The 20,819-nt window shown below is 44.7% G+C and overlaps 1 protein-coding gene across 3 annotated transcripts in view; it reads right to left on the bottom strand.

Annotated features, from left to right (window-relative positions):
- SETD3 (SET domain containing 3) overlaps window positions 1–20,819 on the bottom strand; it is an 81,673-nt gene that overhangs the window by 59,818 nt on the left and 1,036 nt on the right. Inside the window, exons 1-5 of one of the 3 annotated variants that reach the window (XM_008074476.1) lie at window positions 20,337–20,555; window positions 19,328–19,437; window positions 5,134–5,243; window positions 3,254–3,346; window positions 1,147–1,295 (exon numbers count right to left, since the gene is read on the bottom strand). In XM_008074476.1, the coding sequence (XP_008072667.1) occupies window positions 1,147–1,295; window positions 3,254–3,346; window positions 5,134–5,236 (345 nt within the window). In that variant the 5' untranslated portion in view covers window positions 5,237–5,243; window positions 19,328–19,437; window positions 20,337–20,555. Of the gene's footprint in view, window positions 1–1,146; window positions 1,296–3,253; window positions 3,347–5,133; window positions 5,244–19,327; window positions 19,438–20,336; window positions 20,556–20,819 lie in introns of those variants that run through there. The other 2 variants (XM_008074477.1, XM_021707246.1) reach the window with 2 other exon arrangements.

Below are 20,819 nucleotides of genomic sequence, written 5' to 3' on the forward strand. Positions count from 1 at the left end.
CCACACGAAAGGTGCTGTGCGTCTGGTACAACAGAACATGTGACATCTTGCCTTCACCACCGTCTATTTGAATTGTTGGTGTCTTGTCCCTTACTATCTAGATTACAAGCATCATGAGGAAAGAGACTGGTTTTTGGAAGACCGGGGTAATACCAAGCAAGGTACCATTCACATACTAGATATTTCACAGGTGTCTAATAAACCAGTATGTGGTGTATCAATATATCAATGAAAGGTTACCCACCACTTGACCAAAAATGTTGCAGGAGGTTTGAGGGGGCCCAACAAGTAACACCCTTTCCTCCGCCCAAGTTCTGAACCAACTGAGAGAGACGAGAAGACAACAGATGGTCACCCAAAATATCACCTACTGAATCCCAGATTAGACAGACTCCCCCACCTAGTTACAGGCAGAAATGGATCCCCACAGGCCTCCCCACGTGTGGGGCTGCCCTGGAAGGCTCACAGGGTAGGGAGAGCAGTGTGGGGTAAATGCACATGAGTGAACAGCTCCCACTGAGAAAGAGCCACGCCCAGGTAGCTCTCCTAGACTCAGAAGGCAGATCAAGTTATGCCCCCTCTTGAGAAGGGCAAGAGCGAGGGGTGAAGACAGGCCAGGAAGGAGGTTATTGCCGCTCCCTTCACGTGGAGGAAGAACCAAGTGGTGGAAAAGCATGTTCTCCCTGCCTGGCTGTCTATTCTTTCCTGCTGCCTCTGGTGCTGTTTCAGAGAGTTCATAGCACTGCGAGCCACACAGTTCTCCAGCCAGACCCGGCAAGCACCTTCCCCCATCTATCCTCCACCACCCAGCTCCATCCATCTCAAGATCGTGTGTGCTCTCCCTCCAGACCACAAGTTCACAATTTTTCCTTTAGTTAAGTCTCAGAATCCTGGGAGGTATGTGCTGTGGCCTCCTCACAGAGGCTCAGAAGTGTGAACATGTCACATGTCGCTAGTTGACAGCGTGGCCCCCCATGAGAATGAGCTGGGAGGGGCTGCCCAGAACACAGGCCTGAGGTCCTTCGGGGCTATCTGCCCACCAGCTCAGAATCAGCCCATGAACCTGGATCCACATCCTGCGCCCAAGGTCCCACACCACAGTCCAAACACAGGCAGACCCCTCAGACCAATGTTGAACAAACTCACCTTGATATCTCGGGTTGCTCTCAAACCAAAGCCCTCTTCTTTGAAGTTAACCATTTCAAAACCCTCGACAGAAGCCCCGTTTTCAGAGGCCCACTTCATTAGATCAGGAAAGTAATCTTCTCTTTTTCCATCAAAAGTAACGGAGAGACCTATATTAGTCCGCATTTTAGAAAACAAGAGCTACTTTTAGGACATATACCATTCATATATCGCTCAGAAAATAAAAACAGACTATAACTAGCACTGGAAGTAGTCTTAACATGTCAATCCCGAAATTAATAAAACGACGCACCAAACAGTCACAGTATGTACCTCAACTAGTGACAGGAAAGGTGAATTAAAATCCTAAACTGTCAGTTACAGTGAAATGTTTACTGATACTATTCACAAATATAGATATATAGTTACTATTATAAAAGCATAAAACTACAGAGTTCTAAAACTGAATACTGCAGGACAATTTAAATGAGTGAAATCTGTATGTATCCACATAAGTAAATACAAAATGTAACACTGTGGTTCTTTCAGTCAAGGAGTAGGACACCCTTTATGTACATTTTAAAAATGCCATCTACAGCCCTATGTTTGTATGGGGTCATACATGAAGTAGAAAAACACTCGTGGTAAAGATGAATGGTAAAAATGGAATAGGATGGAAGCACGGGGCTTCAGCTGTATCTGTAATGTTTTAGTTCTTAAAACAAATAGAAAAACAAAACAAAGAACTGAAGGAAGAAAAAGGAAGTTGACCAGCAGGTGGGAAAGAAGAAAGGAGAACCTGGACCACACAACTTTGACACATGCGCAATCTGGGGAAGTAGATTCTTGGGTAAATGTTATATTACTTTCTAGACTTTTCAGCGTGTCTGAAATATTCAAAAAAATAAAAAGACATGCATGGAGAAAAAGCACGATATTTTGATGAATAAAAGGAGATAAGCAGAAAATGTATTATGAGGAACCGGGTGTGGCACCTAGCTCAGGTGCCTGTGGCCACCTCATCACAGTATAACTAACAGTCAACTGAATTTGTGAAGAGGTCATGCTAGATATGCAAAGATACCTGCTAAGCGATGAAAAAATGAACTAAGACAGAATTTACTCTTCACTCATTGAGAACTAGTGAATGCTCCAATTTTAGAGTCAGTTGTAGTAAATAGTATCTACTCAGAACAGAAACTCAGGCTATCCAAAAAAATTTCTGCTACCTACTTGGTGAGACAGAATTAGTGCAGTTTACAATTTTGTGCAAATAAACAAGCACATTGTAAAGGAACCTGTTCACCATTTTGGAGTTTGAGACCATCTAAGTCAAAAACTGCATGTTTATGGAAGTGTATGGTAGAGCAATAAAACCACAACTTAAAACAGCAAATAAAAACCCTCTTCTCATGCCCCTTGTTGACAATCAGAAAGGGCATCTCGAACGGTGTTCCTCACCCTTTCAAATGCATGCTTCTTATGATGCTTTCTCCTTCTGCTTTCCACATGCCCTGCATGACAATCTCTACTTTTTGTGCTTTACAGAGCACAAGTAATAGGTATACTGAGCAAGCTTTTTCACACTGACACTTAGGCCCATCGCCAGCCTGGATGAGAATCATTAAGATGGCTACTGAATGCACTCTGTAAAAACACAGCTTAAGGAATATAACTACACCTCTTATTTAATTGAGATGTGTTTGAGCTACTCATAAACACTTGATAATACATTAATCAGTCAGCATGTATTTGTGTGCTGACCATATACAGTATTATGCACTGTCCTGAAACCCAAAAGGAAATACAATATAAAAAATATTTTAAAGTATATTTCATAAAACACAAATAGATAAGTTAAAGTTGTATCATTTTAGCCCCCAGACACAAAACTCTTTTCCCTTACAGCTCAACATTTTTACCTTTCCCAAGCAGGTTATGGCATCTCAGAAAGGGAGCAATCCCGATAGTTGTCCCATGCAACCGCTGTCCCCATCTGGGAGCCCTCTAAAATGATCTTTCAGATTGGCATCAGTGATGCTGAGACCTTTGCTGTGCTCAACCCCTTTCTGACTTGGCCAAGTTTCTACGTAACATTATTAAAATATGATCATTTTAACAGTCTTACCTTTTTGCTTTTTCCGTATTTTCTCAACTAGGGACCGGATCTGCACATACTCTTCCCACTCCTTCCCAGGACCAGGCGCAGGACTGCTGCATTCTGAAACACAAGAGCCATGGCGCTGAGAAGCTTCTCTCCATAACTTGGCCTACCGTCTGCAGAAGGCAGAAGCTCTGGACTTTGCTTTTGCTGCTCTGGTCGGTTTAAAGGTCAGAGATATTAAACATCATCATAAATGTGAGAAGGATGAAGCAGGTATACTCTTCCAAGCATATAAACCCTCTGAAACCATACAAATGCCCTTCACTAAACCATGACCCAGTCCTTGTGAGCACCTAGTTCACACCCATCTTATTTTGCTGCTCAGCTAATTTTTCCTCAGGATACACTTATAAACAGGAAGATCTAAAATGCTAAGCTAAAATGCAAAATAGTTCCCCAAAACTCTCTAGATGGCAAAGAAAAGGTAATTTAAAAGACAACATTTCTTTCTAGTTAAATCCTGTAACACTAGCTCTCTAAGGGAACCAGTTAAATTGGACATAAGGACAATCAGTCGACAAACATCTCACATCCATGTGTACGGCTCTATATTTAGCATTCTGGGGGAGTCACAAAACGAGACGGCACAGCCACTGCTAAAAAAGAAGTGAGGATTCTACTGCAGGGCCAGAACCAAAAGACCAGCATCAAGACTGGGCCGCAGGTGTGGAAGGCGCAAGCCGGCACCTGCCTGTGGACAGCTCCTCCTTTCTCACACAATCACGATGCCTTAAAGAGAGCCTCTTCCGTGCTCCTGCTAACCTCTCGGCCCCTTTCCTCCCTAAAGAAAAGAGTGCACGTGGCAAGTAACCGACAGTAACTAGTGATATGCTGACTCGTAACAATTAAGGTTAACCAGCCTCACTTCATTTTCCAGCAATAAGGGCCAGTCAGTGGTCCTGGAACACAAAGGTGAAGGAGACACGAGCCTGTTCCCAAGCTGCCCACAGGTTAGAAGGGGAGACAGCCAAGGGGTGGTGAGGACAGCTGTGCTCTGGGGGACCCACGGGCTCTAGGAGAGTGCTTGGGAGGGTCCTGAGCCCGACCTGGCTGCTGCCTGCTTTATGTTTGGGAGAGAAAGTCTAAGTTTTATTTAGCCTATCAATTAATCTAAAGATAAGGGGCAAAGGTCACAGCTAAATCTGCAGCATTCATAGCGGTGATTTTAAAAGTTATCAAATTATACTAACTAAAACAATATAGGCACCTAACTGACATTATTTCATTTCCTTGAAGCAAGAACTCTCATACTTCAACATGTAAAAACTGGAAACACTACGAACTGAATCACAGGAAACAGAGGTGAGGCATTCCCACAGAGCAGAGCTCTGAATGTCGGCTTGTAAGAGGCATGCGGGGCTCACAGCCACTGGGCACCTGCACGTGTCAGAGTTCACGTGCACTTCATCACGCCCCGAGACAGTTACCAGCTGCGTCTACCGATGAGAACACTGAGCTTCAGTTCCGAGGGGTTCAGTCATTTGTCGGAGACCACATTACAAAAAAACAGTAGGGCTTACAGCTGCCCACTGGTCCCCAGGGAGGACCCGTCCTGTGGGCTTTGCTACAGAAGCTCGGCATGTGCTATTTCATCCACGTTTCTTCAACAGCTACGTGGATCCACAAGCACCAGCACCTCCATCCACACAGATGCAGACTGCACATTCGGAAAGTTGTGTAGCTCACCGGGGTCACAAGGCTGATGCGCTGGGACCTAACGCAAGCTCGCACAGTCTAGGCTTCCCCCTCCCGGTGGGCCTAGCACGCAGCATGGAGCAGCATGGAGCTGCACAGAGTGAAAGGCACACCCACCACTGGAGGGGGAGGGCAGCCAGGAGACTTACTCTGCAACAGTTCACTGGTCAGGTTCAAGATTTCTTTTGGTGACACAGTTGCTGTAGCACCAGTGCCTGATTTCTGAGTTTTCACTCGACTCTTCTTACCCATTTTCTGACTACAGAGAAAAGAAAGAAAAGATTAAGAAAAAATTACATGACCAAAGAACAAATTCAAGAGATAAAATGTGGCAAGGCAGTGTCTTCGTCTTAAGATGCTACTCTCACCTCACACTTGCCATATCCTGAAGTTTCCTTCCAGAGAAAGAAATGTGCAATATTAGTATTTGGAGGCCCTCAAATGGGGGAAAAATCTGCTTTGGTAGTCTCTGGAAAAAAGTTCTTTCCTTTTCACTAACAAAATAACAAAAACTACAGAAGAAGCAAATTTTACTCTAGAATCTTTTTAATTACAGAGATTTTACTGTGCATACGAACATATTCCAAGGTACCACAGACATAAAAGCTATGTATCCATCCCATATGTACAAACTATCTTGAGTGCACAAAGATTTACGCATTCCCTCCCCACTTTGCTTTAAACCAGAGATCGCCAAACTTTTGGGCATCAGGGACCAGTTTTGTGGAAGACAATTTTTCCACAGACGGGGGGGTGGGGCGGGGTATGTGGAGGAGAATGGTTTCTGGATGATTCAAGCACATAACATTTATTGTACACTTTATTTCTATTATTACATTGTAATATATAAAGAAATAATTATACAATTCACCATAATGCAGAATCAGTGGAAGCCCTGAGCTTTTTTGGGCAACTAGACGGTCTCATCTGGGGGTGATGGGAGACAGTGATACCCAAAGTGTGTTTGTTGCTTATGTCGTCTGCTCCATAATCTCATTTGGGTGGCTGTCGCTGCAGAAAACCCTGCTTCACAAAGACAGGATGTTGGAAATGGAAGTAGGCTTTACAGTGCTTTTGTGGCAATCTTGGGATACTCCACCTTGACTTTAATCCAGAACGCATGGAGATCTGAAGTCGTCTCAGATGTATCATTAAGGCCACTGTCATTTGCGAGCTCAAGCAGTTGTTCTTATTCTATCAGGGACAAAGTCAATTCACCTGACCTATGCACAAATGAATCACAGATCCATTCCTCCCCAGTTTGGGGGTCTTTTGTGGCTGGAAAGTTAACGTTCAAGCTCTTCTGAAAGATGAGCGAGGCGATCATGCACCAGTTGGGAGAAAGAAGGCCCTGACGCAGTCTCTCAAAATCTCCGCTCAAGTTTGAAACACGTCAAAAATCCTAATGTTTACTCACTGCGCCCAAAATTCCGGTTGGCTTTGAATGTAGTCAGTTTATCTGGTGACTTGAACATAGCTGTCATTCTCCTCTGAAGTGACAGACAGAGTTCATTAAGCAGGTTGAAGATGTCACACTAGTAAGCAAGTTTTGCAACCTATTCTGTGTCACTAAAATGTGCGGCCAGTGGTGACTGTTTTTCTAAAAGAAATTTCTTGAGTGGCTCTTGTAACTCAAAAACTCTGGCCAGTGCTCTACCAGGTAAATTCTACCTTTAGAAAGCAATCTCACTTCTGTGTATAAGAGAAAACAAATGTGCTCTGCATCTATCTCCTCACACAAACAGACGTGAGTTAAGGGCATATACTTTGATGGGGATGGTAAGTTTAATCACAGACCGCAAAACATTAAGTTCAGGTGCCATTTTTCGGCTAGCCAGCATTCCCCTATGGATGGCACAATGCACAGACTCACATTTCAGAAGCAACCTCTTTGACCTGCGTAGTAAAAACCAGAAAGTCATCCAGTCATGGCAGCCACTCTGTCCATGCATATACCAATACAAAATGACCAATTCAGTTTTCCTGATATGTAATCATTCAAAGACTTGAATGGTTCTGCAGCTGTGTGGTATTGGCTGGCAACAAAAGTGCACATAACATACCCTCAGGCACATCCTCCTGAAAAATACATCGCACAAAAACAAGCATTGTTGCCTTATTATCAACATCAGTAGATTCGTCAACCTGGATTGCGTTCCACGATGACTCATTAATCCTAACATTGTGCTTCAATATCCTTTGCTATATCATCAATCTGTCTAGTTAGGGTACTAGCCGAAAGAGGAACACGTGCTACCTTTGGAACTGCAGCCTCTCCAAAAGTTCATGACAAATGTCCTTAGCAGCAGACAGGAACAACTCTTCACCAAGAATAAAGGGCTTCTTAGCTTCAGCAATGGAGTTAGCCATTACGAATGATGTTCTTGGCCGGGCATGGTGGCTCAAGTCTACAATCCCAACACTTTGGGAGGCCGGGACGAGAGGATTGCCTGGACCCACAGGTTAGAGACCTACATGGGCAACATGGTGAGACCTTGTCTCTACAATAAATCAAAAAATTAGCTGGGCATGGTCACACGTGCCTGTAGTTTCAGCTACTTGGAAGGCTGAGGTGGAAGGATCACCTGAGCCCAAAAGGTTGACGCTATGGTGGCCAGGACGCTATGGTGACGCTATGGTGGCCACTGCACTCCAGCCTGGGCGACAGAGAGAGACTCCAACTTAAAAAAAAAAAAAAAAAAAGAATGATGTTCTCAGTGCAGACACATTTGACGAAGTAATGGCCTCCAATAATTGCTTCTGTTCTTCCTGATTATTTTTTTTTCTTTTGAAAAACTCCAAAGACTTGTCTTTTTTTTTTTTTTTGAGTTGGAGTCTCACTCTGTCGCCCAGACTGGAGTGCAGTGGCCGCTCCTGGCCACCGCAGCCTCGACCTGCTGGGCTCCAGCAATCCTTCGACCTCAGCCTTCCAAGTAGCTGGAACTACAGGCGCGTGCTACCACGCCCGGCTAATTTTTTTTTATTTATTTATTGTAGAGATGAGGTCTCGCCAAGTTGCCCAGGCGGGTCTCGAAACCATGGGCTCAGGCAATTCATTCACCTCGGCCACCTAAGCACGGAATTACAGGTTGAGCCACCGAGCCTGGCCAAAGGCTTGTCTTTTAATGCAGGGTGCTTGGTCTCCATGCGATGAAGCAGTTTTAAAGGTTTCATGGCTTCACTGGATAGCCAGTTGCCACATAGTATACAAAGCAGGCTTGGAGAATATGAAATCACCTGTTGCAATGAACCCATAATTTATGTAGGACTCTCAGTATTTTCTTTTAGATGCAGCTTTGTGTTGGCAGACTTAGTCTTCTGCTGTCTCGTCATTGGGTCTTTATCTCTTTTCAAAGAAGCTCTTCAGTGACATTTGCTTTTTTGCATTTTTTGGCTCGGGTTAGCTTGTGGGCTTACCAAAACTGTGACTGAGACACGTGTGCAGTGCAGGAAAGAGGCACGGATGAAAGTAGTAAACCAAATAATGGGCAGGCCACGCATGGGCTAAAATAAGTGTCAGATTTTGACTCAAAGCTTGCCACCAGATGCAGCTGTACAACTAAAGTCCACCCTCTCACTTGCCACTCACTGACAGGGTTTTGATGCAAGTCTGCAAGCAACTGATCATGGTCTCTGTGCAATCAAATCTCACTGCTAAGGTTCATCTGTATTTGCAGCTGCTCCCCAGCATTTATCACTGCCCCAGCTCACCTCAGATCAACAGGCATTAGACTATCATAAGGAGCATGCAACCTAGATCCCTTGCGTGTGCAGTTCAAATCAGGGTTCGAGCTCCTATGAGAATCTAATGGTGCTGCTGATCTGACAGAAGGTGGAGCTCAGGCGGTAACGCGAGCAATGGGGAGCGGCTGTAAATACAGATGAAGCCTTGCTCACTTGCCTGCCACTCACCTCTATTGTGCAGCCTTAACAGGCCACGGACTGGTAGCGGTCTGTGGCCCAGGGCTTGGGGTGTTCAGTCAGGGTCGGATCCCCCAGGAGTGGCTTGGTGCCGTTCTTGCAGTAATGAGTGAGTCCTTGCTCTGTCAGCTCACATGCAAGCTGGTTGTTTACAGAGCCTGGCACCTCCTTCAGTTCTCTTGAGTCACTCTTGCCATGTGACACGTCTGCTCCTCCTCTGCCTTCTGCCATGATCATAAGCTTCCTGAGGCCTCACCAGAAGCCCAGCTGAGCTGTGAGTCAAAACGAACCTCTTTTTCTGACCTGCTGGGCTCCAGCGATCCTTCCGTCTCAGCCTTCCAAGCACCCAGAACTACAAGCACGTGCTACCAAGTCTGCCTAATTTTTTGATTTATTGAAGAGAAGAAGTCTCACCAACTTGCCCAGGCTGGTCTCAAACCCCTGGACTCAGGCAATCCCCTCACCTCAGCCTCCCAAAATGCTGGAATTACAGGCTTGTGCCACCATGCCCAGCCTCAAGTAGTTCCTTACAGCAGTGCAAGACAGACTGATACAATGTGTAATCTACGTACCTAACAAATCTTCTAAAAGACAGTAAGAAATACAGTGTCAGTCATCTGAGAATAAAAGAGAGCCAGTAAAAATATATAAAACCTTTTTTTTTTTTTTGAGTTGGAGTCTTACTCTGTCGCCCAGACTGGAGTGCAGTGGCTGCTCCCGGCCACCGCAGCCTCGACCTGCTGGGCTCCGGCCAACCTTTTCAGCAATAAAAGCAACTAGTCATTTTGCGATGAAAAGCAGAAAACATTAAGTGGGGGAAGGCAGGAGGAGGGACAGCCTAAGCACCTTTTCCTATACTTCAGGACCATCTTCTTCTAAAGAAAAAGCCTCCCGTGCTCACGGCCAAGGGCAAGGGCAATGCCTGGGAACGACCTCATCTTCTCTGAGTCTCAGCCTCCCGCATCTGTAAGGCCGTCCGTCGAGGACCATGGCGCTCAACCTGAAAATAACTGAAACCACCCAGGAGTCTGGTACTGAGGACTTTAATCACGCTTCCAAATATAGCGGATCCACTGGCTTGGCAGCAGCAGAAGCAGAAGCACGCCATCGGCATGGCTTAACTGGCCTCTCCCTTCCCTGCTGGCAAGACCTTGTCGCGTGAGCCTCGAGTGACCCAAGAACGCCACTCTGATGAGGAGCTCTGAGACCCTCTCTCTTCTCCCAGCAGTGAGTGAGCCTGAGACCACAGGGCTATTCTGCACCGGCCTTCATGGTGCGGGTGTCACCAATGGCTACCAACAGGCTGTCTTCACGTCGCCTGCAGCCCCTCATGCCCCCCAAAGACTCCCCTCAGCAATCCACTCAATGCCAAGTGTTCGATCAAATAGCAGTGGCCAATCCAGAGTTCCGTACTCGACCTCTGCCAGGAACTGGGCTAAGACATGGCTCCCCACTGATCTTCCTGGACACTCTGAGCAGTAGACAGAATCCTCATCTCGGAAGCACTAGGCCCTTTCTCTTTGACAAAAGTCAAGCATTAGGGAAGAGGCAGAGTTACAACCCGAACTCACCACAACACTGCCTTCGTTTAAACACAGAAGTAAGTCCACTGTGGGATATGGAGACACCCGATGTCCCTGCCAGCAGCCACGCAGCACACACCTGAGCGGCTCCCACCACCTCCCCACACACCTCCTGAGCTCATCCTTAGGCTCAGACCTAACACAAGTCTCCTGCGTGTCCCCTGGCCCGAGCCACTCTCTGCTGCTTAAATCTGCCCTCGTGCACCCCCACCCAGCACGTCCCGCTCCTGCGACCCCGTGCAGATGTCCTCATATGCTCTCTGTCTCTACCTCCCCCACCTCATCCTTGACTGCAACGCTTCAGTCATTTGTTCACAAACTCTTGGTTTTCTCTAAAGATCCTGCCCGGAGGCCGGGCTTGGTGGCTCAGCCTGTAATCCCAGCACTTTAGGAGGCCGAAGTGAGTGGACTGCCTGAGCCTGTGGGTTCGAGACCCGCCTGGGCAACTTGATGAGACCTCATCTCTACAACAAATCAAAAATTAGTCGGGCGTGGTAGCGCACGCCTGTAGTTCCAGCTCCTTGGAAGGCTGAGGCGGAAGGATCGCCGGAGCCCAGCAAGTCAAGGCTGCGGTGGCCGGGAGCGGCCACTGCACTCCAGTCTGGGCGACAGAGTGAGAATCCAACTCAACTCAAAAAAAAAATAAATAAATAAAAATTCCTGCCCGGGCATCCCCTTAGAGCCGGAGCGGCCCCTCCAGTCACTGTCTTCTCTGCCCTCCCTCTTGCAAGTCCTTGTCTGTGCTCCCATCACTGCTGGGCCCCACGCTACTGAAAGATCTGCTCACACACCACTTCCCAAACAACATAACAGGCTCCTTGAGGGCACCCTCACTGCTGTGTTTGCATTTGTGTCCCCATCGTGTAGCCCAGACTTCAGCACAAGGCAGGTGCTCCCCAGAGGACGCTACCCTGAGCTCCCAGGAAAAGCATCTGGACAATTATGAGGTCAGGTCAAAATCTGCATTCCTGACACTTCTACCCACGTTTCTATCTCCTTGAAGTGAGTGAAAATGTCTAATTCCTGCTCCATGTGAGAGGCCATTAAGCATATGGCTACAATGATTTTAAAATAAAACAGGCTCCTTTGAGAGGAATACTCTGCAGTCAAGAACTTATAACTCAAATTGTTCTCAAGATTTTGAGGTGAAACTTCATAACACGTCAGCAAATTAGCCCCCAGGAGGGCAGACATCCTGGAACGCAATCTTCCCAAGTCCTGTGGGCTCTGCTTCTGCAGTCCCTGAAGCCACTCCAGGCTAAGAATCTCATCTCCAGCTCCTTCTATGCCTGACTCAACTCCACCACGGCCTCACTGTCAGCAGTTAGCCTTAACAAATCGGGTGTAAAATACAAACCGCATAGTTCATGGGTTCACAGGCAAGCAAGGCTACCACCTTGCGAACGGCAACAGAAACCCCAAGCCTCGCCTCCCTGCACCCCTCCACCCTCACCCTGTCCGTCCAGTACCCTAACACCTATCTCCCAGCAAGGTCCTCAAGGGTGAACTGCCCCACCCTCTTTGGTGTGTCCGGCTTCATCCGATCTTTACACAAGGCTCCAGGGCTTGCTCCAGTGCCTCCCTTTCCGGAATGCAACTACCCCCTGCCTCATTTTCTCCTGGCAAAATTTTTCACATACTTTGAGTCTCCACTGAAATATCCCCAGTGGCTTTGGGGGAAATTCTAGGCAACTCCATGCAGCCCTCAGCCCATGGAAGCCAGTAAGGGCCAAACTCTAGGCCCTTACACAAGCTAAAGGCCTGGCTTATCTCGGCTTCAGTCTCTTGGAAGTCTCTTTGAACTGTTTCCTTCCACAGGGAGATGGGCCGTAAGGGAGAGAAAGCAGCTGGCCGAGGATAGGCAGAAAGAATCTTCATCTTAATTAAGGAAGGGGTAGACTGCCAGTCCCTCTCCCCGGTGAACACAGCTCCCCAGGGCATAGGCTCCTAGACTCAGGACATCTCCTCAATCCGCTCCACCAAATGGGTTTCCAGAATTCTTCCAGGAGATGCACTGGTTGGGCCTGTCTTGCCCGGCAGTTCCCCAAGTTCTCAGGCTGCCACAGGCTGACTCCCAGGCAGTCAGAGATGTGACACCCAGCCTCTAGGATTACTTTAAGAACTTAGTCTCTAGAAGGCAAGAGTTTCTCTGTTCGGTTCTTTGACCCTGAAGGCCCTTCTCTGAATGTGGAGCCATCAATGGCTGTAAGATCCCCTGGCTGCTGGAGTCTGTCGGGATTGGCACTAATTCCAGTATTTGCAGGACATCCCTAATCAAAGCCCCTTGGAGGCAGACACGCCCTGCTTTTGCTCTTTTCACACCACAAAGCATCGGGCCTTCCTGTGGCAGTCTGCCAGCTCCCCACACCCTGCCTGCTCACAGCCCATGGGCCTGGCTGCCACTCCCTGCCGTCTACACTCTGCTTGTTGCTTCAGCCCAGACACGCTGACCCCTTGCTGAGTGTGTCAGAGTCCCCACCTGAAATCCTGGCTAAAACCCCACCTCACCAGCAGGCCTGCTCCCTTCACAGCACAGCCCAGAGCCTCTGTGACCTCACCCTGGTGGTCCGAATGACTTATCTCTTTTAAACCCACTATGTGGCACAAAAAACCCAGAGCTTCGGCCACTGCCTTGCCAAGTTATGGTGTGGCTTTGTGCTCTTTGAGCTATGACCCAACCATGTTTCCTGGCTTTGGACTCCTTCCCTACCTTGGGGAGGTAAATCTTCTCTCTCTCTCTCTCTCTCTCTCTCTCTCACTCTCTCTCATTTACTTTTAAATAAACTATAATTTCTAATCTAATTTTTTAAAAAAAAACCCAAAGCTTCCACTTCTATATTCTCTGTAGGATATAGCATGGTGTCACACATAGATGATTAAATATTTGTTGAAAGAAAGAAGATCTTCGGCTACCATATTTGCAGATATCGGGTTACTAATTTTGACAGTTATTCCACCAGTGATCAAAACAGTAGTTAAAATGAGGCGTTTACTAAATACTCACTTCTACTAAGGAACTAGGGCAACTCTTAAAAGTAAAAATATAAACGTCTATGTAGAAAGATAGATAGGTTGGCCACATTATAAAAATTAGGGGTTTGGATCAAGCTTATGCAATATCACACTTAAACGGATGCTTTCTGCTGCGCGTGGTAGCATCGGCCAATGGTCCCAGCTACTCAGGAGGCTGCAGCAGGAGGATAGCTTGAGCCTAGGAGTTCAAGGGCTCAGCAAGCTATTAACTGCACCTGTGAAAAGCCACAGCACTCCAGCCTGGACAACACAGCAAGATCCTATCTCTAAAAAAATTAAAAAGACGATTTATTTTCGGAATCCACAGATATAACTGTGGCTTTATCTTTTTATCCTTTCAGTTTGATCAATTTTGCCTTAGGATATTAAACTTAATAAGAGAAACCCTGAAAAACAGTGGAAAGCTTAAAGTGCTTTTGGTCTTTAGAAAGCAACAAAGCAGGAATTATTAGTCCATTTCTGATAGGGGGGAAAAGCTATGGTCTAAGCACAGATAGACGCTCCAAGGGCCTTCGTGAGTAGGGACACTCGCATCTGCCCATGACCTCCCTTGCCCCTACAATAGCCCACTGAGGTGGCGGTGTCCACAGCCACTTGTCTAGAGGCTTAGAGAGGGTGGTGACTTGGACAAGAGACCACAGCTGCCAAGCAGCAGGCCCATAGTTCAAACATAAAATCCGGCATTAGTTCCAGCACATAGGTGGACTCCAAATACAGGCTCTCCAGTGTCTCTGTGCCTAGCACTGTCAACTGTCGCAGAAGACAATAATCAGGCAAAGCCAGCCAGGCCTGCAGTCCTCAAGGAAGAAGCTGGGGAACGGGACTCACACCCAAAATAAAGCAGCATGGATAATTCCTAAAATACATAAGTAACTAAACATAGAAGGGCAGGGAATAAAGTACAATTCAAGAACGATGACTAAATTTTAAGATTCAGTTTGAGAAGGTGTTAGTACTCAGCATGGGTGGTTTCCTAAATTCAGCCCCTTTCTGCCTTTTTAGCTATCAAAAAAATCTGTGCTGTGTGACTTTCCCCAACCTTATGGATTTAAGCATCTACCCTTTTCATTATGATTCAAAAATTTGTGACATACAATAAGTTTCATTGATGTCAGCTGAACTGGGGGCTAGATTCCAAGTTTACACAAAGGAAACAGTCAAATAGGTATCCTGAACATCCTCAATGCTCTCAATGAAAAAGCTACTTGTGAGGCATCCTTCTCACAAAGATCAGGTATTTATCTTCAATATTTATTTCAAATATATATATTGCGAGAATGTAAATACATACTAATCAAATATAAATGTACACACAGACATAGAGTTAAATTACACATATTAGCCAGAAGGTACAATGCTAAGTGAAAGACACTTTTCCCCCAAAGCTCAGACCGAACTCAGGTGTAATTTACAATGATCTTGGGGGAAATCAGAAGTAAAGGGTAAAAAAGGGGGAGGGGCTTAAAAAATATTTAAGACAAAAGAAGATACAAAGAGTAACAATACAGGACTGAGAGACAAATCACAGTTAGTCATTCAGAGGAAGAACGAAACAGGAACAACTAAGCCAAGAGTTTCACACATATATGTGTAGTTCTTCACCATAAAGATATTTTAAAAATCCACAGAATCGGCACATCCTGGCCCTTTACGACACCATAAACTACTTATCAAGTCCACCAACATTCTCCTCACCTACCAGACGAGGCAGGCTTTGGAAGACAGAGAAATAAATGGCATCCTCAATTATTATTTAAATTGCTGACTAGTGTGTAGGGACATCTGTAATCAACAACCGCCTTGGGCCAATCAAGTGATTCTTTTCCACATTACCTGTAGCGTGGAACATACGGGTCAGGAGAAACAAGATAAAGAACATTTAGGGTCCTTGGTTAATGGGGGGCAGTGATGGGATGGGGACACTACCCACTAAAACCATTGTTACAAAGTGTAATTCACACATACTGAATAGACTCGGATGGAATTCACTTGCTTTTTTTTTTTCCCCAAACATTCTAAGTGGAAAGGACATTTATTTGTATTTTTCTTGAGCTCCCTGGAAAATGCTGCTTTCAACTAAATACAGCATTCTAGAATAAACATTTTTGATTACGCTTATTTGGCAATTTATCCGGGAAACCTTAGCTCAAGCTCAACATCTGCTTTTCAATGCATCTTGCATTTAGCCAACCTTACAGCTGGGTTGACTAAGGAGAGAGCAGTCCTGCAGTGGCTTCCTCCTACCTCAGACTCCCAGCTGGAAAAAGGACTTGAGGGAGTGTGACAGCCTGCCTAATCTTCTTGTGGGAAGAACAGGAAACATTCTTTTCTCAATCTCACTAAAATACTTTACAGGCCATTGGATCAGATGACTACATTCAGAATTAAATACACAAATTATAGGATGATGAGTTAGGAAAATGAAAGCACTCCCAAATGGAAAAGTATTTAATTGTGCAACGCTTTCTTTCCTACAAATACTGATATGGCATATATAGTCCTTGCTGGCATGGTACCATGTAACTGAAACTCTTATGTATCCGAAATGTGTTCTGGCTTTGCACAGAAGCAGGGTCTCACAGCAGGGCCATGCCATGTGAATCTGTATCAGTTTATGTGGCTAACTAGCACCCATTACTCCAATCCCTAATTACGAGAGGTGCTGGCATGCCACAACTCAAAAGTGCCAAGAAGTCAAGGCAAGCAGGCAGGAAAAATAGTAGAATTTACTTTAACTCAGTAGCTACTTAAATATCAGGATAAATATGGATCTGCAAATTGCATATAAGTAACATTTTAATCTTTATACAGAACAGTTTGGGCTGTCCTATATATGTATTATAATTTGAGAATTTAGAAATACAGTTGTTGCTTTTCACACTTTTTCGCTATTTTTCCACTAAAACAATAATTTTAGAGATAGTTAAACCATTTCTGATTGACTTTTCAATACATAATAGTTTTTAGTTTTAAATGCTGTTGAATTAAGGTGTAAATACACTTAAATTAACATAAGGTTCCTATTTAAAGGAAGTTACAAAAAAAAAAAACTTCTGTAAAGCAAAGAATCATTTGGTATCATGAATAATCATTTCCTATTATATCTTTCTAAAATAAAAAAGACAATGTTAAGTGTGAAGAAACAGCTGCAATCTGTCAAGAAATTACCTCCAAAGCACTCACACTGCCAATATAAAAAGTCTAGATTCTAGGACTGTAGAGCATCAGGATTGGAAGAGATCTCTGGGGTTATCTGCATTGACCTCAACCCCCACACACGTTCAAAGTAATGGCATCTCATGTCATGGAGCAGTGATGGTTGTCAAAGCGCTTTGCCTGATCCGAGTCTGAAAAGCACATGAGACAAGCAGGAGCAGGCGTGTTATCCCCGATTAACACACAGACAGCCTCAGGCTGATTGCTGGTAAGTGGCAAAGGTGGGATCAGAGCCAAAGTTGCTGACTCTAGTCTTGGGCTCCCGTGACAGTGGCCAGCAGAGCCACTCGTTCACTTCTGAAACAGTCTTCTACTCTGCGACCCACGCCAGAAGTATACTGCAGGAAAGATCACCAACATCTCTGAACTGCTCAATTTCCTTGAAGACAACTTTCACATCCTCGCCCAAAGTTTCTCTTTTTCAAGTTTAACATGCCCCTGATGACATACTCCCCCAAAACGAGCAAACCTACTTAGGTGTATCACATGCCAATGACAGTTTCTCAAAAGTCAACAATACCCTTCAGATGTGTTCTGAGGTGGACCACTGCCTTCCTGGAACTCAACTCAAGGAGATCTGACTAACATTGCTAAGGCTGTTCTAGCTTTTCTGTAAGCCAAGCATGCACACTTCTTGAGTATCTAACCTGAAATGCAAAGATGGATGGGACATGGTGCCACGGGCTTTAGGATAAGACAGTAATCAACTAAAGCCTTTCTTGATCTTCAGCAAGATAGATGTGACATGTTAAATGACTGAGTTTTTAACCTAAACGCAATTACTCATTCTGCCATGTTGCTTGTTTCAGGATCACATTCCAAGCAGGTAAAACTGTGTCATCTCTGCCAAGTACAGCGTCCTGATGGTTCCCCAGCACGATCAACCCCATCACAATCACGTCATTTGGGAATTTACTAGATCATCAGAAACTGAGAGAAGCATGTTATACAGTAGATATTCTTAGGCCCTCTTCACAGATGAGAAGGCTGATGCTTACAAAGATTAATTAATGCAAAATGACAGGCTTGTGGCACAAGACAGGTTTGTGGCACAGCCTCACCAGCACAGCTTAGTGGCAAATTTTACTGATACACAATAGTATTTCATGAATTCAGTTCATAACCAACCCACTTATGAAGGCTTCAAAGGTTTGCTGTTATTTCTGATATTCAAAATAACAATATTACAATAGTAATATTTACAATAGTAAAACATACACATGTAAACATTTCACCTCTTTGGCCTTTTAAAAGTATAGTGCTATTTTGCTAGCTTTGTCCAAATATATACGAGCGGCCTCAGGTTAAATTGGGGACATGAGCAAAACTTCCAAAAGAGTTTCCACCCCATTCGGCACATCCCAGGTGATCACATTCTTGTCATGGGTCAAAACTGCAGAAACTAGTTGGGTGATCATGACAGGTAGTAAAGCTAAATTATTATAATCAACAAATGAAAAACCTTATTTATGGCAAAAACAACTTTAGTGAGTACTTTTCAACCCTAATCTTACTTTCTCTTAACTGTGCCTAACAGAAAACTACTGATAACTAAAGACACATGTTCATTTTCTGAGACTGAATTCTTTAAACCATTTAGTCAGAAGACTTTCTTAGACGTTGTTATCTTCTAATGAACCGTATTCTAAAAAACGGAAAATGAAACTCAGGATCACAGATAGTAATAAACCTAAAATACTGCATACTTACTAAGAGTTCTATATATTATATAACTTTTACTTGTCAATTTAAAAAGTTCTGTGTAGACACCTGATTATCACATTCTCTAGACAATTTTTTTTGTCCTTCTAAAAAACATTGGAAAAATATCTTCCTTTCTGTCCTTCTGCCTTCTCTCTCCCCCTCCCCCCTCTCTCTAGTACTGAAGCTTGGTTTGTAAGAGGTTAAAAATTCACTCTGGCTAGGTAATCAGTAGATCCCTTTCAAAATGTTATCTTCAGAGATAGACTTGTCTGCCACTGTTAGCCAAGAGGGTTTGGACTTACCTCAGTTATTAGTTCACTTCTACTTGGAATGTACTTGAAATAAGAAAAAAAGAACTTCAGAGTCTTAACTTCTCTGACTCGTATGCAAACCAATTCTATTAGCATACCAAACTAACACTTCCATATTTATGAATAGGAAAATTAGACATAAAAAAATCCAATGTGCAGTAATCTATTTTGCAAAGTAATATATACTTGTGAATGCAGCAAAAGTGAAAACTGTGGAACATTTTAAAAGCAAGGATTCTTTAGTCTAATACTCTTAACTGGCTAAACATGACCCAGAATGAACTGCTATCCCAGATAAACACTTCTATGACTACAGCAAGAAAGAAAGGATGCACAGCAAACCAAAAGATTTTTTCACTGATTAAAAAAAAAAATGGGCCAAGAGATAACAGGAGCTAACTGAGAAAGCAAATAACTGGCAGCAAGCAACTTCCAAAGTAACATAAGCATAAAGATATATTCACTATTCTCTATACAGTATTTAAGTCATAGTAATAAATGACTCTTATTCCTCTTTGGAGGAACAAAATTATCACCCCATTCTCAAGATTTTGGCCCAAAGGAAGGAAACTCACTAGAAACTCTTCTTCCCCAAGCCCAACTGAAGCACCAGGCGCAGCAGCCAGGGAGCAGGCAAACCAGTCTCTACAGATAAACAAACTCCCAGTGAAAGACATTCACCAACCTACATACAAAAAAGATACAGCATTGTTAGTAACATTTCTAAAAGCTACTTCAGATCATTGATAAGAAAGAAGTCGTCTATGTAATTCAAACATTTTTAAGAAACTTGGAAAGCCTCAAACTAAACTGGCATGTGGTCAAAAAGCATTCAGAGTTAACTATGACTTAGAGACAGGATTTTTACCCAAACTATGTGGTAGGAAGGGGTCATTGAATTCAACAATTATCTACTAAATATTTACTAAAAGCAAGCCTCTGTCATGCTGATATGGAAACTTTCCCCTAGGGCTGCCACCTTGTCATTCTCTTCCAGACAGGAGAGCTCTGTGCTTTGAGGAGGCTGTTGTGACCCTTTATCAAAACTCTCAAAACAAAAAGTTTTCCAGCGGCTGAACTTTAAATGGAAAAACATTTATAAAAGGTAAAATATCTATAAAATACAAACTTCACAGTTTTCTCATTACTCAATGACTTCTAAAGCAGAAGCTTAATCATCATTTTAAATGTGGCCTAAACGTCCACAACATGGACGAAAAGCTCAGTAGCATACTTTCTCAGCGACAGCCTCAGTGTGCTCCTATGGACAGAGCTGGAACAGAACCCTTCACTTCCACAAAACACACAGGCATAAACGTTTTAATCTTCAAGTCCGACCTCACTCCTATTTCAGGGGGGAAAAAGCACTGAGACGTTAGCATACTGGAGAATGGACGAAAAACAGCAACCATTTTACTTCTCAGACTACAGTTACATTTGAGATACTAACTTACAATCTTGACTACACCGAGAAAAGAGGGCAGAGGGGAGAGGGGGAAGCAGAAGGCGAAACACCTAAGTTATTTGGGGTCCCAGTAAAGCGTCTGTTCTGTAGCAGTTTAAGAACTTGGCTTTGCAAACTACCTTCTTGGGCCAGAGGAAAACTCCGTCAACTGCTGGCGCTTCACCAAAACATCAATCACAGCGGCCCACGGGACTCATGTGGGTCCGCAGGACTGCACGCAGAGTAGCCGGGGTAAACACAGCGGAGCTCGGTTCGAGCAAGTCTTGGCAAACGTTAACGGAGGAGAGAAAAGCTGCTCCTACTGTGCTATGCTCCTGAGCTAAAAACGCATTTCCTTCCAACAGCGAACGCCTCCCCAAGACCAAGAGGGGCGAGCGCGCGGTGGCGAGGCCGGCAGGGGCATCCTGGGCCCGAAAACTGGGAGAGGGGCCTCTGACGCAGGGGGACATTCGCACTCTTCGGGGTCCCGTTCCGAGGGGTGGGGGCCGCGGACAGGGGCGTCGCCGTCGCGGCAACCGGGCCGCGCGATCCCTCGCTCCGGGGCCGACTCGTCGGAGGCTCTTAAAAAGCAAAATTCCTGCGCCGACGTCCCTTAAAAGCCA

This window comes from Carlito syrichta, unplaced genomic scaffold (genome assembly GCF_000164805.1).
Source record: "Carlito syrichta isolate Samal-C Ts95f unplaced genomic scaffold, Tarsius_syrichta-2.0.1 Scaffold316469, whole genome shotgun sequence".
Taxonomy (NCBI): Eukaryota; Metazoa; Chordata; class Mammalia; order Primates; family Tarsiidae; genus Carlito; species Carlito syrichta.